Source organism: Nilaparvata lugens, chromosome 6 (assembly GCF_014356525.2).
Source record: "Nilaparvata lugens isolate BPH chromosome 6, ASM1435652v1, whole genome shotgun sequence".
Classification (NCBI taxonomy): domain Eukaryota; kingdom Metazoa; phylum Arthropoda; class Insecta; order Hemiptera; family Delphacidae; genus Nilaparvata; species Nilaparvata lugens.
The window spans coordinates 65676227-65703126 of NC_052509.1; the positions used below are offsets into that span (position 1 = coordinate 65676227).

Below are 26900 nucleotides of genomic sequence, written 5' to 3' on the forward strand. Positions count from 1 at the left end.
ATTTGAGGTAAAAATGGTTTGATTTGATTAAATTTTCTCCCTGGAGACTCTTTAAAGAGTATAGGAAATCGTCAAGGACTATTTGTCAAAAAAATAAAGGAATACATATAAACATATATTATATACATCACATTCCACAATGTACATTGCAATTTAATCCTCCCAAAAGCCTCATTCTCCATCCATAAATTCTTGAATACTGTAGTAAACCCCGTTTGCTAAATATTTTCTCAATAGCTTTTTGAAAATATCCTTATTCTCATTTTCTCTCAAAGCTGACGGCAGTTTACTTATAAATTTCATACCCATATGAGAAGGCTTATTTTCATACTAAGCTGTCCTGTGGTATTGTGCAGAAAATTTACTCTTATTTCTAGTGTCATAATTATGTATGTCAGTTTCTTATAATTTTTTTATCTCTTATATACATGATCACTTCGAAAATGTACAGTGCAGGCACAGTTAGTAGTCCTAGATCTTTAAAATACTCTCTGCAGGACTCTAATGGCTTAAGACCTTTAATCGCTCTCACAGCTCTCTTTTGCATTCTAAAGATTCTATCTAAATTTTTGAGACTGGAGCCCCCCCATGTTAAGATAGTGTTCCCAGTACTTAATCTTGAAATCTGCCTGAGTGCAAACACTCCAGATGATATTTTACAGCACAAATGATCAATATAGTTATCCCAAGACAAGTTCTGGTCCAGCAAGACACCTAGAAATTTCACAGACAGAGGTTGTTCAACATTCACTCCATTTATTTGAACGTTTATCTCTTCAAGATCTCTATAATTATTTCTATGTTTGAACTGCAAGAACTGCGTTTTAGTTTCGTTTACTTTGAGGTTATGTTAACTGAGGAATTGGGCTATGGCATGTACATTGACAAAAGTATCTAATTCTAATTTTCCTGCATCCTTTGCACTACAAAATATGTAGGATGTGTCGTCAGCATACATCAAAACCTTTGAACATACATCAAAAACGCTTGTGGGCACAATTTTAAAAAATACATATAACTGTTTAAATTAGGACATTCTTTTCGGGAGAAAAACAAAAAGAAAAACTACAGATCCCTAGTACTATTTCTCTCCGAAGATCAGTTAACATTCAAAAGTCTGAGATAGTATCAGTTGAGAAATATGATAAGCACCTCTCTCTTACTAATTCAAAAATTATAACGTTTATTCAAATCAGAAAGAAGTTTTGAACTTTGTTTCGTATTGTGCCAATTTGATTGATAATAATGGAACCTAACCTTTTTGTTTTCATCAGTCAAAATTTAAAAATCTTAGTTTTCGTTGTTTTTGAGTGAAAAAGGACTAAATTTTAGTAAAGTGAAATCATAACCCTATTTTGGACTTTTAAAATGTTATCTAAATTTGGGAGAGAAATAATACAAGGAGTATCCTTAGTTTTTCTCCCCCAATCAGTGCTTCTTTGTGAAAAATATAAATAAATAAAATAAATAACCTCACCTTAGAAGTGAAACTGCTCGGATCAATGTAGCCAGGTGTGGCTGAAGCCAGTCCATCATCCATGCTATCCTGCAAAAAATCATCAAAATTCGTCACATTTTTCACTAATTCTGAATCATATAGGAATCTGCAAATAATCAATAATATGCAACACACATATGAAATTTTCTATTCATGCAACGTTGAAAGTGAATATTTTTTGACATTACGCGGAAAGCTGATAATAAAGTCTCTTGGCTAAGAATAGATCGGAACGCAAAGATATTTACTTTAAACTGTAAATGAAAGTGATTATTAATGTTGTTTTTATGGAACGCTGAAACCCGGTTGCACAAAAACCTTTTGAATTAAAATCATGATTAAACTCCACGAGAACTGATCAGAGAAGGCTTTTTTTGAAAAGATTGACATTAAATCACGTTTAAAATCTACCAGGATTTTGTGCAACTGAGCTTAAGATTCTACTGCACACCCACCTAACAAGCTGAAAAGTAAGCATATTGCTTACACTCATACCTCAAGAATGGATTGAACTATTTCCTTGAAAGTTCGTAGGACTCAACTATATGCTTTTACAGAGAGCATACAGTTTTTCTTATTTTAGCTATTTAAACATGAATTTGCTATTTTGGAAAAGAAGCATCGAGAAACGAATTTGAAAATACAGTGACCTTTAGAATAACAACACAAATCTAAATCCGTTTGAATTTTGTTCAAATTCCTAATAGTTTTGCAATAAACTGAGTCGTTAAATTGCAAATTTGAACCAAAAATGAACCGTTACATTGCCAACCTAGTTCGAGGGTTATTCTCCAGAGAGCTCTACTGTTGAAACGTAACCCCCACCACCTACTACTTACATACTAAGACTGCCCAGCAGTGTATCAATGAATGAATTGAATGAATGACCACAAGAAAGAGTGGGAATGGGAGGGGAATAGATGAGAAGTCTGTTACACTCTCTCTGTCTCTCAATTCCAGCTAGCTTTTGCCATATCCATGCCATGTGTGACTTATTAGTTCGTTGAAACGTGACAGTGACAGTTTATCCAGTCATTTGTGATAAGTTACTATGGGTTTTCATTTATAGAAACGTTTTGCCTTGTTTATTCTAGACAATCCTTGTTAGTGAATAATACTTTTTCTATTCTATTCCTATTGACTTCGAATTACGTGAAATGTTATAAAAATGTTGAAGTGCATGCGACCAAATTATTTATCATAAAAAATGGACGAAACGCCGAAGCCTCATCAAAGTCGCCGACGCTTTAGACACAAAAGTGGACGCAGATTGAAACTTAGCGCGAAACCGCTTAAACGAAGAGGAACAGCGTTAATTCAATACTGGGCTTCCAAAAGGTAAGCTAATATTTGATACACATCCATAATTTCCTTCATCAAGAACCATAACAATCAATATATCTCCATTTGTAATTTGAGTAATAAAGCTTCAATTCTCAATCGAATATACAATTATACATGTCAACGTTTTTAGAAATATTGAACAGTTTCACGATTCTATGCTATGAAAGCTCAGGGAACTTGGAAAACACCCATTCAAAAAATGTCAATTGTCAATTACGAATAGTGTAATCGGCAGACCTATCTTACACTAATTTTACTGCATTTTCCATAATATATTTTCACTATTTTTTGAATGGGAAATTCGTCATTGCCACCTATGAATAGTCCTATTGATCTTGTTTTTTTTGTAATTCCAGGGGCAGAGGCAGAAGTGAAGCTCAGACCGAAGAGTATAATGACTCCGAAAATTCTACGATAAATACGTAAGTTACCAAATTATTTTTCTGATGTAGATATTCTGTTTCACGTATTTGTTATCAATGTCCAACTATCATAGATTGAAGAAAGCTCGGGTGTATTCAGGATTTACAAATAATATTAAATGTTTTAAAAATAGATTCTTTTTTGCAAATCATAACTGTTATGTTCAATGGACTTTGGTGGTACAGTTTTCTTAGATCCACTATTATTGAATAATTATATGTTTTCATTTCCATTCCGGAACACAGTACTTTCAAGTATGGAATACTGTAATAAGCATTTATTACCGTGAATAACAGTGTCTTTATCTTCTTATTTCCAGGGCCTCTGACGCAGATTTCGTCGCTGAAGAAAGCAATGTCTGTGACACTTGTCCAGAAAACAAAGACGTTTACGACACTCATACAGAAATAATGTAAGTAGAAATCACTGTATTTTTTATTTGAGATTTGTTAGAAAAATATAATTTCTATTTTCCAGTAAAACTGTAAAAGTTTCAGGGATTTCTTTCTAAATATTTTTTGAAATGAAAAATAAGAAGATTTCCTTTAATAAAAATAATCAAGTTCGCAAAAATACGCATAAGAGAAAGTGATAGGTCATCAGAAATAAATCATTGGATAGGTCATCATTGGAAAATAAATCCTCACAATGATAAATTGATAGAAAGCAACTACTTCCAATCTGGTGTGGCATAAACGTTATTTTTTATTGAATGAAGGGTGAATTCCTGCAATAGATATTCCATTCTAGAGCTTGTTAGACGACCTATATGTTCTATTCACCAATAATTTATTGACAATTTGTTTTTTCTTGTTTTTCAGTGCAGAAGAAAGAAAAAGAACAGAAAGCAGCATCACCAAATTAGAAGGTAGACGAATAGTGGACATCAATTCGTTTATTGTGCAAATTCAACAAATCGATGACCACTTACCATTTCATTGCGGTTTTAAAGATATGGTAGTAGTGAAAGAACGAAGAATAGGATTAAATTCGTGTATAACATTGAAGTGTAAAATGTGCAATGAAAAGAAATCACTGTGGACAAATTTTTCAAACGAAAACACCATGGATGTGAATACATCAGCAGTTTCCGGTACAATCAGCACAGGAGGAGGACATGCACAGCTGGAAGAGGTTATGTCATCCCTAGACATTCCCTGCATGACCTACCACACCTTTAGGAAGTATCATGACCGAGTAGCTGAAGCCTGGAAGGAAACCGCCGCAAAATCAATGGAGATGGCAGCAGAAGAAGAAAAGCGGGAAGCGATCAAAAGGGGAGACGTTGATAGTGATGGAGTACCTTTATTGACTGTTGTTGCGGATTTTTAGTGTATATGAAACTCGATGTGGTCCTATACATTTTTGCGATAAACCGCATAGTTTTTCCGTAAAAAAATAAAATATCTCGAAAAATGTATTTTTTTATTATGGACTTTTTGTTATTTCTCGAATATTCAAGTAATTAACCGACTTAGAGGAAAAGGCTCTCAATAAACGTTGTAGGCCGTTTCTTGCTGAATCCAATGATATATATAGTTTGGGGGTTACGATCATGGATGCGGCAGTGGGAGGGGGATAAATAGCACTGTTATGCTGTGGCGCGGTACTCCCCCATGATTAATGCGCGTAATGGCCTGTCTATCGCATCGCTCCTACTAGTCTATGCATTCAAATTATGTATTTCAGGAACGCTATCTTATGTATTTTCGGTCGCTGAACACGATTTTTCAACTCTCAAGCCTTAATAATTGATAATTCTCATCATAATATACTAATTATGGTCAAAATTACAAACTTCATCTCATTCTGCAAGGAAACTAAAAAATGACTGTTTGAAATAAACGAAACTTGGGTTTCAAGAAATATATTAGGATAGAATAAAGATAATATTTATATATGTTTATGTTCCATTGTTTTTATCTCAAATTAATTTATTGTGATGCGCTGCAGGCTAAATTATATTATAATTTAAATAATTGCACACTGGCCACGCTTACTTGATATAGTGGTCAGTTAATTTCCAAGAAATATTTGTGGAATTTCTTAGTCCTTCATGGTGGAAATGGAATTCATTTTTCATTCATTATCATAATGATTATGTTTAGTATGAAAATGTTAATCTTTCGTGAATCTTCAGTTTGTCGTGAACTTTTGAGAAATTATATCCAATATAATAATAGATATGTGTCAAATCAAAATGAAATGAAAATTTAAATATCCATTCATATTATTTCTAACAGTATTATTATAATGATATTTCACTAACTTTTGATTGATTCATCCATTATGGTATTCCCGTTCAGACTGTTTTGAAATGGTAATAAGTTATTCAGTATCAAAATTTGGGATTCGAATAGTTTTGGGCCATGCCTGTTATTCTTCCCCAAACATATTTATATGATTTGTAATTTTATCCACAAATGAATGAATGAATGAATGTATGTATTCCTGCATGTAGCTAACGTAGGCCTATGGATTATTCCTTTATAGATTTTTGCATGTCACATTAATAGATCTCTGCCACAGATTTAGAAATCAAGTCTCGATGGTTTGGAGAGCATATTATTGGAGTGATTTTTTTACTCTGTTGCTTCTAATATGTTCACTACCTTTGTTTGATTTTAGATCATAGCATTGAAAAGCTATGTCCACCTGTATCACTCCATCTTTATTGAGAATTTTCATAACTCTTCCCATCACAAAGTTTCCATAATCTTGCAGCGTATTGAAGTTTTGAAAAGTGAAGTAGGAGTTGAATTCAGGAGAACCATGTCATCATTATGCGAATTTGTCAACGATATTTAGGGATTTAGTCAAATCCACAACTAGTTTCACTTACAATTTCATGGGCCAAGTGAGATTAAGAGTTTTTTTCAAATATCCATCAGATGTTGACAGAGATTGCGGTTATTGTAGAAATGCATGCTGCACTAAAACTTCAATGCTGAATTATCTTTAAACAGCTACCTAGTAAAAATACAGAGATCAGATTTTTTTGTTCTAGAATTAACTAAGACTAGGATTCTTGTTTGATTGCATCGCGTGGAATGAAAGAACTCTGTTTCATTTTATAAGTGAGAATACACTTTTACAATTTGCCACAACTATGTTCAGATAAAAATCGTTGGAGACCGAATAACTATTTCTTTCTATACGTTCAAAAGAGAATCACACACTTCTTCACTTGCTTCCAGACCATTGATAACATTATGCAGATTCTGTTGTCCATCAGAGTCTTGAAGAAAAATGTTATGTTCTCTTGAGAAGATTATGCTTCTGGAAATCATTCTCATCTCTCATTATTCTTGTTTTACTTCATTAGATGACTTTCTTCACAATCTCCAGTGATATCCATAATGATGTCAACATACTTGAACAGAATATCTTTGATGGAAGATTTATTTATATAGTAGCAGCCATTTTAGGAAAGCCTTTGAAGAACTAGCTATTCCAATCATGGTTTGTTCCAAAGCATGATCGGTTGTCACATTTATTAAATTTTCAAGGTTTCATTTGACAGAGAGTCAATGTATTGACTGTATAGAGTTAATGTTTCCTTATTGGAAATTATTTTCTACTTCTATGGGTATTTTTTTATATTTTCTAGATATAACACAGACTTTATAACATAGTTTGTGTGATTGAATGAAAAAAGTATGGGATCTTTTCTCTTACAGTTTCTATGTGCAATACCAGAGTCCTTCCTTATGAGCATGAATAGGCTACAATTTAAGATAATTTAAACTATGTTACAATAATCAGTCATAAATTTCATGTAGTCATTGATTTTTATTCTAAAAAAAAACTCCACAAATAGCTCCTGACTTCTTTCAAATATACTTTGACAATCTCTCATATTTGAAACGTTCATGAGTCCTTGTAGTTGTTTCATTGAATTGATTGCTTGCTCTCACACCTTAATTATACTGATCTCCCCTCAATAGATTTCCAACAGAATTCTCTCCAAATATTTCAAATTCAACAAAGATATCTCTCATTCCACTTTCATTCAAGTACCACCCCAAGACAATCAGTCAAACTCAGCCAGATGAAAAGTATCTATTCGTAGATATAAGTTACAGAAATCAGTCGATAAAGCTGCGTTTACACCAAAGTTATTAACAAAATGTTAATAACTTAATCTTTATAGATTCTATTAGATTGAACGGAACTTGGCAAACACATATGTCCATCATATGTATGATAAGTTATGTCAAATCTAATAGAATCTATAAAGATTAAGTTATATTAACATCTCCTTAATAACTTTGGTGTAAACGCAGCTTTAGAGTTGTATTTCCTTTGTAATCAAATATTTAGTCATATCACATGGGAGTAATTGGCATTATTTGTGCTTCAACTGTAAATTTATATTAAGAAAATATTTTACTCCTGTTACACGGTGCTCTATAAATGGGGTAGCCTATATTATTTGTTTAACTTACTCCACTACTTGACTTTCGCAATTCAAAAGTGATCATTGAACTAAATCGAATAATTATTCTCTCCTTATGGAATATCAGTTTTTTATCGACTGAGAAACACATATAGGATTCCTAACAGGATGGTTTATCATTACAATGTAAACATAAATAATGATAATGAGATGAAGTTTGTAATTTTGACCATAATTAGTATATTATGATGAGAATTATCAATTATTAAGGCTTGAGAGTTGAAAAATCGTGTTCAGCGACCGAAAATACATAAGATAGCGTTCCTGAAATACATAATTTGAATGCATAGACTAGTAGGAGCGATGTGATAGACAGGCCATTACGCGCATTAATCATGGGGGAGTACCGCGCCGCAGCATAACAGTGCTATTTATCCCCCTCCCACTGCCGCATCCATGATCGTAACCCCCAAACTATATATATCATTGGATTCAGCAAGAAACGGCCTACAACGTTTATTGAGAGCCTTTTCCTCTAAGTCGGTTAATTACTTGAATATTCGAGAAATAACAAAAAGTCCATAATAAAAAAATACATTTTTCGAGATATTTTATTTTTTTACGGAAAAACTATGCGGTTTATCGCAAAAATGTATAGGACCACATTGAAAGCCAGTTATAAGTACATGATATTGAGAAAAAATTAAAAGCTGTACTATGAATAGTAACTGCAGGACAGGCGATTTTATAAACGCGCGTTTTTTACAACTTACCCCCCTCCCCCCCAAGCTGTCGACCACCCTGGGACGTGACGACATCGAGTTTCATATACACTAAAGACCCCCTAACAATAATCCGAAGTCAAATTCTCTGCCTCTCTCATGTATGCTCAATGTAAGCCAGCGCCTGGACTATGTCACTTTTCTAGCATTCAATAACGTAGTAGCCAAATATACTTTGTCGTGTCTTGGTTGGAACGTGACTCATTGTTCCAGAACCAGAAATCATGAATGGAGACAGAGGTTTTTGTCATTTCTTTCTCCCTCCTTTTTGTTGCTCACTTGTAGCAATGGTCAATTGGTGGGGGAGACACTTCTAGACTTCCAATATGTCTTTACTCCTCCAAACGAACTCTCTCCAGCGCTGAATCTGTCATAGTGGGAAGTGGCGGAACTAAAATACGAAATTTCAGAGGTGTACAGTAGAATCTTAAGAGTTTGAAGTAAAAGATGATAATAAAGTCTCTTGGCTAGGAATAGGTCGGAGCGCAAAGATATTTACTTAAGCTGTAAATGGAAGTAATTATTAATGTTATTTTTATGAAACGCTGAAACCCGGTTGCACAAAAACCTTTTGAATTAAAATCATGATTAAACTCCACGAGAACTGATCAGAGAAGGCTTTTTTGAAAAGATTGACATTCAATCACGTTTAAAATCTACCAGGATTTTGTGCAACTGAGCGAAAGAGTTTGAAGTAAAAGCTGATAATAAAGTCTCTTGGCTAAGAATAGATCGGAACGCAAAGATATTTACTTTAAACTGTAAATGAAAGTGATTATTAATGTTGTTTTTATGGAACGCTGAAACCCGGTTGCACAAAAACCTGTTAAATTTAAATCATGATTAAACTCCACGAGAACTGATCAGAGAAGGATTTTTTTGGAAAGATTGACATTCAATCACGTTTAAAATTTACCAGGCTTTTGTGCAACTGAGCGAAGAGTTTGAAGTAAATATCATTATGACATGACTTTAGTGTATTTCACACTAATAATACTATACAGCATAACCACATGAGCAAATGTAAGAATACAATCATAGAGATAAATAGCACAAGACGATATCCCATAGTACAGGAAGTTTATGTTCCAATTTTCAATTTCAATTCAAGCCGATAGTTCTAGTAGTTATTTTTCATGAAGCTATGTGACACTGGTAGTCTCTCATTCTGTTGGGCTCTTTCAGGGGAATCATGAAGAGGGTTCGCGACTAGGTGTCACCCCGACTACTTGTCCCCTTTTAAAACCAGTTTTTAGGGGACAAGTAGACGTGAGCCATCCCCGTCTACTTGTCTCCTTTCTGAGGAGGTGACAACTAGTCGAGGGGACACCCTGTCGCTAGGGTGCGAGGTGTCAAGTTGTCGTTTACGGTCATGACTAGTTGGCAACTTTGGTCCAGTAGGTGTCAAGTAGTCGGGAGGATAACTTGATCGCAATGGAATATTTTTACGAGGGTACAAGTAGTCACCTATGGCCAAAATTACCAGGTGTCAAGTAGTCGGGGTGACAACTAGACGGCTACCCCATGAAGAGAGCCCTGCATATGTGATTTTTGAGTTCCCTTTATTTGTTTATGCTTCATGCCCCTTGTGGCAAACTTTCATGGGTCTTCTCACTTTGATATAATATCTAATGTTAACTGTGTTTAATTATGTACTTTTGTTTATATTATACACATGGATGATTTTATAATATTATAATAAATTATTGATATATATATATATATATTTTGCTTGTATCTGTTTTTCTATGTTATTTTTATGTAAAATTGGTATTGTACCGTTGGAAGTTGAATAAATAAATAAATATTATTCTGTGCCCTTCTTATACTCTCACCCAGCTAAAACAGTAATAATCGGCTTGAGTCGACAAAAAAACTGCTTGAAATTTAGAACATAAATTACCTATACCATGGTATATGTTCTTATGCTATATTTTCTCTATGGTGACCAATAGAAAATAGGTATATTTAAGACAGAGTCTTCTCAACGAGTTGGAGATTTGCGGCTGACCGAAACAAGAGACAAGGGAAGATGGGCAAAAATTATTGACAGACTCTGAATTGGAAAGTGAAAAAATGTATAATGTAAACTAATGTGAAATTTTATTTTTTGCCAACCACATATACCTCATAAGAGAGGCTTTTGTTCTTATAAGAATGTAAATAAAGCTATATTATTATATTTGAGAGTCGACTGATATAAATTTTGATGATAGGGACAATGATCCTACTTATTTAGAGGCATAAGGGAACAAAACGCTGATTATCAAGTAAAAAGATTTAGTTTGTACTTTATATTTGTTGATATCGAAAAGTTAATCTAACCTACACCCAACACAACTAACCCAATTAACCTGCCGTCACCCTCAAAGTCGAAATTTGTTTTCAATTAAAATTTATTTTCGCCCCACTTGGATGTAATGAGCTGGTTTTCGTGCGTCATATGGAGGCCGAAAATGATTGTTTTCTGACCAGGCCGGTAAAAGTTTTACGGCCCTCGGGCTGTAAAATAACCTTGAAGTCAGCTGATTCTGATTTGATGTAAATAGTATATTTCGCACCTAGGGCCGAAAATGAGACTTTTCCGGCTCGAAATCGGTTTTCAAGTCCGAGGACTAGAAAAGATTGAGAGCCGGAAAAACATTTTTGCCCATGGTGAGAACGTTATTTTTCGCCACACAGAAAAATAAACAATATAAATATGAGAATAATTATTGTTTATTAGGCACTTCCGAAAGCAAAACAGGAAGGTTATAGCTCTAGCAAATCTGAGGTAATCTGAATATCAGGAAATTGTCCAAGTATTTTTATTTTTTATTCTGATTTGTCTAAATAACCTAAAAGATTATGTTCAATTATGTAAGAGGTTGAGTTTATACTTTTTATTCTTCCAAATCACAATAAGATGATATTATTATAAATATTTTGATTCTTGAATAATAAACAGTTTTTTGATCAGCTGTTTTAGCACACTTGAAATTTGGCCAATCTTAATGTCAACGTCAACAATGCTTGTTGTCGTTGACTTCGGAAGTTTAGGTTAGAAGTTCTATCCTACTCTGAAAATCGAATTTGAATAGTTTATAATAAATATCTTATCTGTATTCTATTGATCCAAATAAAATGTTAGTATCTTATTGCAGAATACTTATTCAATTCTAGAAGCATAAACTGATTCCGTTTCATAAACCATTTTGTAAACACGTTCACATCAAATCAGAATCAGCTGACTTCAAGGTTATTTTACAGCCCTAGGGCCGTAAAACGTTTACCGGCCTGGTCAGAAAACAATCATTTTTGGCCTCCATATGACGCATGAAAACCAGCTCATTACATCCAAGTGGGGCGAAAACGTGTTTACAAAATGGTTTATGAAACGGAATCAGTTTATGCTTATAGAATTGAATAAGTATTCTGCAATAAGATCATTTTATTTGGATGAATAGAATACAGATAAGATATATATTATAAACTATTCAAATTCGATTTTCAGAGTAGGATACAACTTCTAACCTAAACTTCCGAAGTCAACGACAACAAGCATTGTTGACATTGACATTCAGATTGGCCAAATTTCAAGTGTGCTAAGACACAGCTGATCAAAAAACTTATCATTATTTGTGTTTATTATTCAAGAATCAAAACAATTATAATAATATCATCTTTGTCTTTCAAATTGTCATTTGGAAGAATAAAAAGTATAAACTCAACCTCTTACATAATTGAACATAATCTTTTAGGTTAGCCTATTTAGGTTATTTATCAGAATAAAAAAAAAAAATACTTGGACAATTTCCTGATATTCAGATTACCTTAGATTTCGGACTTGAAAACCGATTTCGAGCCGGAAAAGTCTCATTTCCGGCCCTAGGTGCGAAATATACTATTACAACCCTATACAGTCATAAAAGGAGATTGGGCGGGCGAAGCCCGCCTCCCAGCCGGAGCGCGAAGCGCGGAGGCTGCTAACCCACCCTACGGGGGGTGCAGGGGGCGAAGCCCCCTGCCGAGCACGAAGCGCGAGTATAATGAAGAAGATAGAAAGATATACGAATTAGTTTGATGATGTGAAGAAACATACCATAGGAGTACTGTTTAGGAGTTCCTCAGTGATAGGAATGCGTAGCTTGACTTTTCTGTACAAGTAGTGGCGTTCATAGTAGTTGATCAACTCGACTAGACTTTCGAATTGCATTGTGCCAATCGTGTACAACCGTCCTTCCCGTTTTATGCAACAGTGCTTTATCATTCTTCGTTCAGCCCTGCAACAAACAAAACAAAATAACTATTAGTTCTGTGAACAGTAGACCTCACGCAGTATTCTCATCCACAAGTACCTGATTGAAACTATAGACCTTATGGAAATACAGCAATAGACTATCTTCTACACACATCTGTTTAATCACTTGTCAGCTGATTTATGATGAATAATTCTATAGTCTGATTTTTACTCTAATATTGGCGTATGAAGGAGGCTCTTTTTCCTTTTATATTATCCTTGAAATGCAAAATTTCCAAAACCTTGTATATAAGTCGACGCGCAATTAAAAAAGGAACATACCTGTCAAATTTCATGAAAATCTATTACCGCGCTTTGCCGTAAATGCGCAACATATAAACATTCAAACATTAAGAGAAATGCCAAACCGTCGACTTGAATCTTAGACCTCACTTCGCTTGGTCAATTAGCGTTAAAAAGACAAAGGAAACGGTGTGTGATGTGATCTATGAATGCCTAAGGCCTAAAGTGAGGTCCACGTTCAGTGGAGAAAGATAGGAGAACAGCGCAACCCATTCTATGCCTTGACGCTGCCTTCTATAGTTGATAGCTGATACCTGTATATCTGATGTTATATAAACTGTTCATTTTTGTTTAAAATAATCAATTATTTTTTATTCATCAAGAAAATATATTTTTCAATTATTGAATAATTCACATCAAAATCAATCTATTTGCCATAAAATACATTACAATTATATGAATTGTCCTCTAAATACAATTTGACTTTGAAAATAATATTTCTGTAATAAAACACAAATGTCAATCAAATTAGTAAATAGAGAAAGCAAAACATCAAGCTTTTTTATCAATTCGTGGCTCGACTAGCAAAAGTTACGAACTTGTGCGCTAGCCGATATAAATTATGCAGATATTTGTAAGACAATAATATAATTACCAAACAAAATACATTATTATTAAATTTATTCGGGTATAATAAATTATAATAATATTGAACAATAATTGATTTTCGTTGTAGAAAACTCATATCAATTAATTTTTATAATTGAAATTTGGGGTTATAGAAATGAGACGGGGCCGCCGAAAACAATGGATGGACAGGTAGAAGTTCTAGAGACCCTTCAGCGGTCACCTATTGTTATTGAATTTCGACATTTTCATAGTCTATTGTTAGAGTTTCCACTCCGAGCAATATATTGGTGGACCAGTGTGGTTACTTGAAGGCACTTTCAGCTGTGAACCAGTGGTAGCATACAGTGATTGGCTAAACACACACATTACTATCCATGACAAGTACAAATTTAGTGAAACGTACGTGGTGTGTAAAGCCCACATCGATTTTTGGACGTACATTTGTTAGCCTTCCTTATAAATTCTATGAGATTGAATGGGACTTGACAAACACATGATACGCATCATCATATATTTGCCAAGTTGTGTTCAATCTAATAAAATTTGAAAGGACGCCAACAAATCGTACGTTCAATAAGTATCGAATTGTATGTAACTCAATTTAGTCTGTATACAGCTTGTGAGCAAGTTGAGTTTCATCAAATGAACCATTGGGAATAATACAATAATTACAAGTACTTGATCACTGATTTACATTCAATAATTGCAGAGAATACAAGTAAGAGATGTAAGGTGCAAAGTAATAGATAAGTTGGTGCTACCAGCTAGAATTGCTTTCAAGGAAGCACACGGGGCCACTAATGAGGGTAATGAAGCGGAATCAGAGGACAATAAAGTATGCTAGTCGATAGTTAGAGGATGCACCTTTCTGGAACAATAGCCCAGTGCAAAGGTAGCGCGGCCCCGTCTCCTTTCTTTTACCCGAATTTTGTTTATTCAGCCATTCTCGTCAGTGCGCGACTAGTTGGATGGCGGGGTCACCTTGTTTCAAAGGGTGAACACTCGCTGTTCCAATGGTCGCGCACTACATCCTTTCTCATTCCTATCCGACCACTCTGGTTATTCTTTTCTCAAATTATCATTTCTCTCACTTCTTTGAGAAGCGTCTGTACCCAGATTGGGCGGCTTCAAACAGCGTCTGTACCCATATTGGGCGGCTGATACTCCAGGGAATAAACCCAAAATTCTGGTCCTCCTAGTCAGGGGGTTGTGCGATAGGCCAGTATCCATGTGAAAAGCCAACCACTTGCAGTACCCAGAACAGCCTCGGAATGGACAGGACTATCAGAAATATAAACAGGATTGCTATTCAAAATAGACGCAACTGGTGCAGTCATTTGGATAGAATGCCACCTGGAAGAATTCCCGTTGTAGTCCAAAACTATAGACCTACAGGAAAAAGAGATGTAGGGAGACCAAGAAAGAGATGGGTACCGGAACAGGTTCATTAATAAACCTAATCCCTGAAGTGAAGATGATGATGATGAGACGCGCATCCAACCCGCACCGAGCACGCTCCTCCCTCGTACCGCCCTCGTTCCTCCATCGTACCGCAGTAGCTCCGCCTCCGCTCGGCAGTCGCACCCATCATGAACGTTACGGAAGATGTTAGATCTTCTCGCGTTCCCCGGTCGAACCACTGTTGTTCCCCGGTCGATCATCAAACGCTCTGCTAGAGTGACGTTCGGTTGCGGAGCAGAGCGAAAGTCTGTACGCACCTTAATATATTCTAAGAGTAAACAGAGCTTGACAAACATCACCTGTTTAATCTAATAGAATTTAGAATAGAATAGAATAGAATAGAATAATGATTTATTGACATAAACAAAACAATACACACTTTTCAAATATAAATTAAATTATAAGCTTGGCTTCTAAGCCGTCAGCTGAAGATGGAGTTTCATAATTATTTAGTTATGCATATATTTCAATCATACATTAGTGACTATAGTAGTATTTAAAGTTATACAGTTTAAACAAAATTTCATCAGAATTTAATAAAAGAAACATATTATGAGACTAAAACTATGATTAATATTAAATTTAGAGAAAAGCTCAAAACAAAGCACAATGCGAATGATCAATTATTGAAATTATCTACTAAAAACCATCGGTATTTCTTTTTTGTGTAGTTGAAAAGTTGATATTGTGGTAATTATTCATATTGAATGAAAAAGACTAAGAAATTGTCAAAAAACCACTGATTTATTGATAATTAGAAAGACCGGTTTCGGTTATTACACCATTGTCAATCTCTGATAAACTAGTTTATCAGAGCTTATCAGAGATTGACAATGGTGTAATAACCGAAACCGGTCTTTCTAATTATCAATAAATCAGTGGTTTTTTGACAATTTCTTAGTCTTTTTCATTCAACATCGGTATTTCCATGCGTCCCTACAATATAATGCTAAGTTCTTCCAATTTTCGCCATTCATAAAGTCCTTGAACTCATCCATTTGCAAAAGTGCCTCTCCCAACCACTTCCTTCTCCATTCTCCTAACACTGGACATCTTGCTATAAAATGATAGATATCCTCCTGCTCTTTTTTATTGCATAGCGAACAGCACCAATTTCTTTCCAGCATCCAAGGTCTGTAGTTCAAGTCAATTAATTCTCCTCTCGCCTTCATAATCCATCGAACCTCCGTAAATTTCAGGTCGCTTTCAAGATAGCTATCCTTTCCCAGGCTATGGTTCAGACTTTTATATATTTATTTATTTATTTATTAGAACAGTCACAAACACGATATTTGGAAAGAGAAACAGGCAATTGCCCAAAACTTCTTCAATTCCTTGATTTTGGCACATAAATAGTCCAAAGTGAGGTTAAGTTTAAAATTTCTGTTTTCACCAAAGATTAACTCTCAGAGAATACGTATTCGAGATATGACTGATGAATTTTGAATTTCAAAGGGTTGATAAGAGCCGGAAATAACACTAAACAATCCGAAAGTTTCAATAATATTGAAATAAACTTGAAAATTTTGAGCAGAAAAATTTAAACTACTATCACTGCAACTATCAGCTGATATTCTGCATCTCTCGCCTTAGCCTGCAAGTTTTCCAAATTCTTTAATCTCACTCCCTCTGTCAACTTTTTCAAATCTCTTTTCCAGTTAGGAACACTTTGAACACCCAAATTAATCTCAATTCCCAAATCTCCGGCTATCTCATTCCAACATTTATACCAAGACAATCGTTGATTAATTATCTGGAAAGCCAACTTTTTCGGATATCTCCCATCTCTATATGATAGTACTTTAAGAATGTAAGCTACCTGCAAGTTGAGGGTAAATTCATATAAAGGCGACTCCCTAGTTTCCGAGAGAAGAAGATAGTTAGGTGTATTCGAGGGCAATCCAAACAATCGCTTTATAAAGAATCGCTTAAGCTTCTCCACTTCATCAAACCTTCTATATCCCCATACTTGCGCTCCATAGCACATAACTGCCCTAGCAACCGCTCTAAACAATATCCACTTTGACGACTAAGGCACACTCGCCTCACTGACCATATGCTTCCATGCTGCATTCTATCCCATCTTTGCATACTTCAATTTTTCACTCATATGATTTGTAAAACTCAAATTTGGAGTAAGTATCATACCTAAATACTTATATCTAAAAGAATTATTCTAATAGAATTTATAAGGACGGCAAAAAATCATACGTCCAAAAATCTATTTGTATGTAACTATAGTGAGGTCTACGTTATAATGGCAGTGGAGAAAGAAAGGAGAACAATGTTGCCGATCCTCTGTCTCGTCAATGCAATAGTCAGTCTTGGAATGGAATAGTTTTGGGCCAGCCTGTTTTTTTTAATGAAATTGCTTTATTGTCTCTTCAAGATAGATACATAATTTACATACACTACAGGGTGTCTATAAAAGAACTCCGGGGTTTTAAGACAAAATATTTTAATAAACTAAAAAACATACATACATGTTTTATACATGATTAGAAAGCCTATATTTTCAAGATTTTTTAACAACTTAGTAAAGTTCAATGTGAGCTCCGTGAGTGGCACGGCACACGTCGAAACGGTATTCTACCTCTTCCCATGTCCTGGCGAGCATGTCTGGGGGAACGGACGCCACGCAATTCACTATTCGTTCCCTGAGATGGCGAACATTTCGAATTTTCTCCGCATATACAAGATTCTTGATATGCCCCCAGAAGAAAAAGTCCAACGGAGTCATATCAGGGCTCCTTGGTGGCCATGGAATAGGTCCTTCCCTTCCAATCCACCTGTTGCCGAAACGAGCGTCCAGTGACTCACGGACACGCAAACTGAAGTGTGGCGGCGCCCCATCTTGTTGGAAATAAACTAAACCTTTCTCCGCCTCAATGTCATCCAACTGAGGATAAACATACTCCTCTAACATGTCACAATAGACATCACCATTGATATTCCTTTCGTCAAAAATGAAGGGTCCTATGACTCTGTCATGCATAAGAGCACACCAAACATTCACTTTGGGCGTGTCACGTTCGTACTCAATAAACTCATGGAGCGGCTCTGAACCCAAAACTCTGCAATTATGCCTGTTTACAGTTCCGTTCACATGAAAAGTAGCTTCATCACTGAAAACCACACTTTTTAAAAAATCATCATCTTCATCAATTTTATCCAGCATGGAAACAGAAAAGTTGAATCTCTTAACCTTGTCTGCCGGTTTGATATGGTGTAAAAGTTGAATCTTGTAGGCAGTTAAACGAAGTCTTTTATGAATTACCTTATGGACTGTTGATCTTGGTAACCCCAACTCCAGACTGCGTCTTGTTAACGATTTCTTAGGGCTTCGAGTGCATGAAGCTCGGATTCTGTCCACATTCTCTTGAGACACACGCGGCCTACCCGGCGACTTTTGCTTCAAAACACTTCCTGTTTCCTTGAAGGCACTTAACCACTGACGAATTGTTTTGTCTGTAGGCGGGTCAACACCATAGCTACGTCGAAAGTTTCTTTGTACAGTAACAACAGAATCAGTTTCTATGAGCCAAATAACACATTGAGCCTTTTGTTGAGGCGTCGCCATAGCCTGCCGCAGTCGCTACGTCATTTCAAGGTCAACGCTCCGCAGCGCTGCCAACTGTTGAGTGAAACATTCGCAATTGGTATGAGTAAAACTCTTTGAGCTGCTTGTTTCAAAGGAATTATTCAAATTTTGCTATCTTTTATAGTTGAAAAAATATTAATTTTTTAAACCCCGGAGTTCTTTTATAGACACTCTGTATATTATTTCCTTCCTTCCTAATAATATTTATATGATTTGTGATTGTATCTACGAATAAATAAATGCCTTCAATAGACTGTAGCTGATACAGGTTTATTGATGTAATATTAACTGTTCATTGTGTCACCTGGTCATATGGGACATATATATGAATCATATATTTATCTCATATTGATCAGGATTTTAGAGTTTTAAAATTAAAAAAGTTCAATGAACAGTGTTTTTGTCTTTGAACAATCTTTGTCATCGACAGGAAGATTGTTTATTTTATTTGTTGTCAATATTAACGTAGCTTCTCTTTAATTCTAATAACAAACGTGCTACATGTGCGACAGATAAAAATATGTACTTGAAATGGCTTTCATGTTTGGCATTGACTGAGTTTATATTAATACCCAAAATTTAGCTTTTGTGGCAGAGCTCGTTCTTTAGGACTGTGAGTAAAGTCCGGCTGATCCAGTGAAGAAGGCTAGTTATCGTTTTGTTTTATAATACAGTTATTCTGTCACAGATCGCGCAGTTTTAAAATAATTGTATTATTAAGGGAGACGGGTTCTGAGCCTATTCATTGGTTCAGTTAATTTTTGTTCTTTTAAAATACTAACTGTAAAGTCGCGATTAAATCAGTGGATGCTAAAGGGCGAAGCCATATTCAAAAGGTAGGTGACTACCGGTACTGGATAAGATCATTGTTTTTAATTTTCATAACAACAAAGATTGAATCATCTTAAGCAGCAGCGATTTGTTTTCCCCATTAAATTCAATTTTAATATTGTGTTTGTATATATATTTATTTATATTTTACCTTTTTGGAATAAAGAAAAATTAATATTTATCATTTTCAACCATGTAAACCGAAAGATACCAATTAAATCATCATTCCTGGACCGAAAATCAAGTGACGAAGCAGTGTGAAATTACATAACCTTATCTTTTGGACAACATTAACATTTTATCAAAATTTTTGGAGAGAAATAGTACAGGCTCAGCCTAGTTTTTCCTCCAATGTCATAATTGTATTATGATTATAGTATTTTATACAATAAATGAATGAAATGAAATGAAATAAAGTTCTAGTATTTCTGTTTTCTTTTGTTATCATAGTTTTTTCCCTGCTTACATAATTGGTGAAGGCACATCGTGCTTACAATTATCGTTTAAAATAATTAATTATATTCTTCAATAATTTAATAATGAATTTTCATAATAAATTAAGATAAAATATTTTGTTACAGTAGTTAATTATTAATTCTACATTGTTGAAAGACGATCTGGCAACAGAGCAAAGCGAGAAAGAGATAGCGCTATCAGCTTTGTTGAATGATAGACAAGGACCATTGCTAATCAAACACTGCCATTATAACGTGGACCTCACTATAGCTTTCCAATACCAGTGTTTCAAGTCTACTACAAGGTGAATAGTAATTTGTTTGATAGAAATGTGACCGAAAATGTACCTGAACGATATGGCGAAAGTATTGTTGTCCTTGAGACTTGGACGCACGAGGAAAGCTCCATCGAGTGGCACCCTCTTGAGTAGTTCTTCAGCGTAGCTGCGCGAGGCCTGAGGGTAGTACCACGGCTGACCTTCGTGCTTGTTCGGTTGGGGAACCGGCTCTTGCAGTGTTATCAGGAACTCCTGAAATTAATATTCTTTTAGAACATTGATTACAATTTTTACACAATAAATCAACATACAAAGAAAGCTTGCATCAAATAGTTATTTGTATATCTAGAGTGAAAAGTACGACTTTTTCTCCCTGTGGGAAAAAGTTTGAAGCCCGAGGCGAAGCCGAGGGCAGCAATTTTCCTGAGGGAGAAAAAGTATTTTTCGCTCGTGATGTACACAACATTTTTCCTCCATACACATTTTTTTATAGAAACTGCAAATAAAATCATTCTAATAACTTACGTATTGGTGACAATGATTCCTAACAACATAACCTAAATCTAAAACCTAAAATCCGGTCGTCTGATTGCCACTGCCGATTGCGCTATCTATCGGCAAAAGTTGTAACAATTATATCAGCTGAGCAGCTACCAAAAATGGCTGATTCCAGATCACGCGGTTCAGATTTGAATTGCAGATCAAAAATATTTGTTGGCTGGTATTTTGAATAGAATAAAATATTTTAAAAATTGTATAAAATTTTACCGTCTACTATGTTATTTAAATGGAGTCACTTTTACTCCCTAGGGAGTTTTTCTGTTTTTTACTACCGAGAGCGAAAAAGTGACACTTTAGTATTAGGTTTCAGGGAGTAAAGTAAGTACTTTAGACAGTAGGTGGAGGAAAAATGAATTAGGATTATGTAAATTAAATACAATCAGCTTCATTGAATAATTATTATTCATACCAAAATCCAAAGTTAAAAGCTGTTAGAGGCACGGGATATTTTATACAATAAAAATCTCATGCAATTATTAAGAAGAAAGCGCTCTGACAAGCAGTGTACTGAGGAATAATCCTATAGGAGAAGGAGACCAGCTGGAAGGCCAAAAACTAGATGGTGGGACCAGGTCCGGAAAGATATGAGGAGGATGGCCCTAAAAGAGGAGGACGCGGGTGACCGAAACTTCTGGAGAGGCTTAGTTGATGAGGCCAAGTACCGACTGGGGTACGAGTGGCCACCGCAGTAAGTAAGTAAGTAATTATTAGGTGTAAACCCATCGATAACCACACCAAAGAATTCTGCTATTGCAAATATTTAACACACGCTATTTTAACACTAGGGCCCGGTTGCACGAAAGCAGGTTAAATTTTAACCGTGAATTATTTCACGAGAACCAATCAGAGAAGGCCTTTTTGATAAGACAATTAAAATTTAACCTTTAGTTCAACCGGAACTAGATATTTTTCTCGGGCCACTCCCGTGTTTCAGATGGACACGTTGAGTCGTCGGTACCGGCTGCGTAATAGCAGTCATTAAGTCATAGCCCTGAAATTAATCAGGTGCGACCTGAAAACTGTGACACCAGACCTGAGCCAGCCAGGTCATTCGATTTTATTATTAAAACACAAGGTGAATAGCTAGAAGGAAACTCGATAAAGTCTACAATCCAAGCCCAGGAATCGAACCCGGTACCTCTATATTGCTATAGTGAGGTCCACGTTATAATGGCAATGTTTGATTAGCAATGGTATTGCTATCCAATGTCTATCATTCAACAAAGCTGATATCTCTTTCTCGCTTTACTCTGTTGTCAGATCGTCTTTCAACAATGTAAAATTAATAATTAACTATCAAAATGTTTCATCTTAATTATGAAAATTCATTATAAAATTATTGAAATATATAATTTCTTGCTTAATAAAATATGATTGATTATTTTAAACGAGAATGAACAGTTAATATTTCATCAATAAACTGATATCAGTTACCCTCCATAAAAGGCATTGACAAGACAGAGGATCAACAGAGGCAACGTTGTTCTCCTATCTTTCTCCACTGCCATTATAAAGTGGACCTAACTATAGATAGTCCTTATCGACTCGAGTCAGCAGTGAAATTCGAAACATGAACGCCCTACACCTTGGTATATCTTCTTAAGCTATCTTTTTCTCTATGCTTTTTCCCAGAGCTGTCCTTTTTCTAATTTTGTACTGGGTGCGGCAGGAAGGGTGGATGTTTTTAGAACAGATAGTATTCTGATTTGGGTAGTCGGATTGGGCCAGCTGAAGTGAACATGTGTTCGGTAGATCATACCATTTTTTCTAGTCATTGTTTAATCGGCATCATGGATTCGTGGAATGTGCAACATCGTGTGTTTACTTACGACAGTTTTGTGCGTAATAATGAGAGTATCTTACAGTTCAGCGCGAGTTTCGTCGTCATTTCAATCTTGCGAGAAATGAAAATGTACCCACTCGTAACACCATTTTACGTTGGGTAAAATCATTTCGTTCAGTAGGAACAGTAATGAATAAACGACCACCAGGGGCTCATCGCACTGTACGCACTCCACAAAATGTGGAAAGAGTTCGGCAAGCCATACTCCGTAGTCCTAATCGATCTGCTAGGAGACATTCTTCTGAACTGAACATCAGTGATCGGTCAGTAAGGCGTATTTTACATGAAGATCTAGGATTCCATCCCTACAAAATGGCCATGGTTCAACAATTGAATCCTGGCAATTATGTAAAGCGGCTGAATTTTGCTCGAGAAATGAAGGCCATATTTGACCAAAATGTAAACATCATTTTGTTTACGACAGGTGAAGCACATTTTCATTTGAATGGTACCGTTAATCAGCAGAACTATCGTTATTGGTCAGATGAAAATCCAAAATTAATGCATGAGAGACCATTACACAGTCCCAAGGCGACAGTTTGGTGTGCTGTGAGCAGTATATTTGTTATTGGTCCATACTTTTTTGAAGACGACAACGGGACCACTGTAACTGTAACCTCAGAACGTTATAGACAGACGTTCACTGAATTCTTCCTTCCTGAATTAAGAAGGAAACGTATTCCTATTCGGCAAGTATGGTTTCAGCAGGACGGGGCGACAGCTCACACAGCAAGAAATTCAATGGAAGCAATTCGGGCTGTTTTTCGTGGTCGCATCATTTCTCGGTTTGGTAACATTGATTGGCCTCCTCGTTCTCCAGACCTGTCCATGTGCGATTACTTCTTGTGGGGTTTCCTGAAGTCACGTGTTTACCAGCATAACCACGTACACTTCAAGAACTAAAGGGAGCAATTCGTGAGGAAGTCGAACAAATTGGCAGGGCAATGTTAGAAAGAGTACAATCCAACTTCCGAGAGCTGCTTGTAAAGTGCATTGCTGAAAACGGCCGTCACCTGTCAGATATTGTTTTCAAACATTAATTTTCTAAAATTGTAAAATAATGTGAATATTATTCTGTAAATAAATGTTTTTTTATGCATAGGTAACGACATATTACTTTTTTGAAAACCGTTCATCCTTTCTGCCGCACCTTGTACTATTATTTTATTGTTCCTCTTGTCTTTTATGTAAACTAGTTTAATGTGTTTGATTGTTACAGGTAAAGAAATGGACCTGCGAAACACTCACTATAGTCAGGCATGCTTCAACCAATTACACAAAACAAAAATTGCATTTTCTAAAGTTTAATTCCTAAGAACAATAAATTCTGGGTGTAATGTAGGTAGATTTTCATCTGAAAATATCTTAGGCTGAGCACACACTGGTTAGTCAAGACGCAACACACACTGACCAGTCATTGCAATTAGACATGTCTTCATAAGCAACTATGTGAAGTATTGTGACTGATCATGTCTTGTCTTGTCTTGACTAACTGGTGTGTGTCTAGCCTAATATTTCAAATTTTCTTTCACCGATAAGAGAATAAATACTTAGGGCCCATTTCCGAGCTCGGGATCTATAAGTTCTGGACTAAAATAAGTGCTCGGGTCTAAATCGACTTTCTGAGTCACGGTTTCATCTTCTAAACTCCGGGGTCCATTGAGTTCTCGACTTATTTGAGTCCAGGACTTTAACGCAGTAAACATGAGGGAAAATCACAATATTTTGCTGTTGTATTGTTGGTATGTTAGACCAGTTACAGAACTGGTCTTCTATAACTGGTCTAAGGTTGACATTATAGAAAAACGAAAACAGCTTAATGCAGCGGGATAATTCAAATGAGCATGTTCTCCAACCAATTTTGTAAAATTATTCTGTGATGATTCGTTTCGACTTCTTTGTATGGTGTAGGTCTATAACCTAACCTTTTGAAACACGAATTTAAAAAAAACATTTCATTTTACATTATGCTATTATTCATCATTGATTTTGGAATAAAAATTTTAGTATGCTACCTGTTGAGTTGGAGAACGTATTTGTTTTGAAAAAAAACTGGAATAATTTATTTTTCTACAACTGCGCATCAAGAAAGAATTTACATACTCAATATTCTCCTTGTAAAACAGCTTATTTCTGAGGAGAATCTACTTTTTCGCTCGCTAACCATCTGCGCATGCGCAGATTTTCTTTACGCTCACAAATCATTCGCGCATGCGCAGAAGTTTCTTTACGCTCGCTAATCAGCTGATGACAAGCAGCTCGCCAAAAGACAAACCACTCTCGGTCAGATCTTGACCTAAAAAGTCGGTAATTTTACCGGTTCTACAGCCATGATGGATATCAGTGTAGACGAATTATTATAAACTCCGCCGGATATAAGTGATTTAACAGGTTTGTGCAGTTGTAGAAAAATTTTTGTATGTAAGTCGCGCATTACGCTCTTAATACATAAAAAGCTATTTTGTAATATTATTAATATGTTGAATATGGCATTGATTAATAATACTCACATTGGGAGATAAAATTCCAAGGCAATCCTTGTATTATTTTTCTTGAACATTTTTAGGTTATGTCACAGTCGTAAAATGAGGTTAGTTTTTACGCATAATATTATGAAGAACTTTATTCCAAAATAAACTTGCAAACTATAAATTATGAATTTAGACGGACTAATCAATATTAATAGTCGCAACGAAGCGACTGGCAGAGAATAGAAGAGAGTGGAGGGCTGCTGCCATATAGAAGGACCTGCTTACGAGCAGAAAACTACAGATAGATAGAATCAATATTATGAAGAACTTTATTCCAAAATAAACTTGCAAACTATAAATTATGAATTTAGATGGACTAATCAAATAAATTAGATATTCCATGACATTTATTTTACTATTCATCTACTCCAAAACAATAACTGAATTGTGTTAGCTTGGTTAGGTCTAGAACTTAAATTTAAACCCTACCCCAGTCGAGGGTTTGAAATCACGCTGTTTCAAGTCCTGGACTTAACGATTTTTGATAAATCCTTGACTCGGAAAGAGACGAGAATCTAATTCAAGTCCTGAACTTATAAGCCCTTCACTCAGAAAGCAAAATTATAAACTCCAGGGTCTAAAGTGATCTCTAAACTCCAGGGTCTATTTGAGTCCTCGACTACGTTAATGCTCTGACTCGGAAAGCCAATTTTCTGACTCCAGAGTTTAAAGCCAGTTTAAGTCTAGAACTTAGCTAAATCCCGAGCTCGGAAACTGGCCCTTAGTTAATCCCACCATTTGAATAATAATGAGAAATATATCATTAGCGACACTCCCTAAAACAGAGAATCATCTAAACTAGTAGTTCTGTGAACAGTAGACCTCGCGCAGTTATAACGACGTCCCAAACCACAAACACATCCTCAATCATACACTAAAACTATTTATTTGATCAGATAATGCTTACACAAGATTTAATTATCATATATAACGCTTTCCGGAATTTAGCGCGAGAAAACCAGAAGACATCTAGGCGCCCAGACGAGCTGTTATAAGTTCTTTGCATCCTATTATTTAATAGTGCATAAAAATTGCATTCGATGAGGCATGCAATTTATAGTCTACACAGCTGCCAATTTTTTACCAAGTTACATTGAGATATTGAATTGCATGTAATTTATAGTCAACTCGACAGCTGATCTATGATGAATAATTCTATAGTCTGATTTTCACTCTAATATTGACGTATGAAGGAGGCTCCTTTTTGCTTTCATATTATCCTTGAAATGCAAAATTTCCAAAAACCTTGTATATACGTCGACGCGTAATTTAATAAGGAACATAGCCTACCTGTCAAATTTCATGACAATCTATTACCGCGTTTCGCCGTAAATGCGCAACATATAAACATATAAACATTCAAACATTTAAACATTAAGAGAAATGCCAAACCGTCGACTTAAATCTTAGACCTCACTTCGCTCGGTCAATTAAATATTTCTGGCGAATCTGACAGATTCGATGATAGGTAAGTTTATCTAACATAGTAATAGTGTGGAGAACAGTAATCAATTACCTGACTTCTGAGGGAATGATTTCTGTAATGTGTGATCAGACTGTATAAGCTATCGAAGCAGTTCTTATCAATGAGGAAAAACTTGATTTGGCCTTTATCCTGTTTCGACCTGATCCGACAGTGGTTCACTTTTCCTTGTCTCCTGTCAACAAAATTATTAAATTAATAATTGAAATTTATTGATTCTTTTCACAAAAAAAATTAAAATTTAAAAAAGTAGGAACT

General features: G+C 35.4%; 1 protein-coding gene across 6 annotated transcripts in view; it reads right to left on the reverse strand.

The window, feature by feature from the left end:
• Positions 1-26900, reverse strand: part of LOC111051096 (1-phosphatidylinositol 4,5-bisphosphate phosphodiesterase gamma-1-like) — a 102698-nt gene that overhangs the window by 34117 nt on the left and 41681 nt on the right. For all 6 annotated transcript variants that reach the window (XR_005571696.1, XR_005571695.1, XR_005571694.1 and 3 more), the window contains exons 12-15: positions 26676-26817; positions 20295-20476; positions 12528-12708; positions 1478-1546 (exon numbers count right to left, since the gene is read on the reverse strand). Coding sequence is in view for 2 of the 6 variants with exons in the window: in XM_039431757.1 (XP_039287691.1) it covers positions 1478-1546; positions 12528-12708; positions 20295-20476; positions 26676-26817 (574 nt within the window). In the remaining 4 variants the exon portion in view is untranslated. The remainder of the gene's footprint in view (positions 1-1477; positions 1547-12527; positions 12709-20294; positions 20477-26675; positions 26818-26900) is intronic.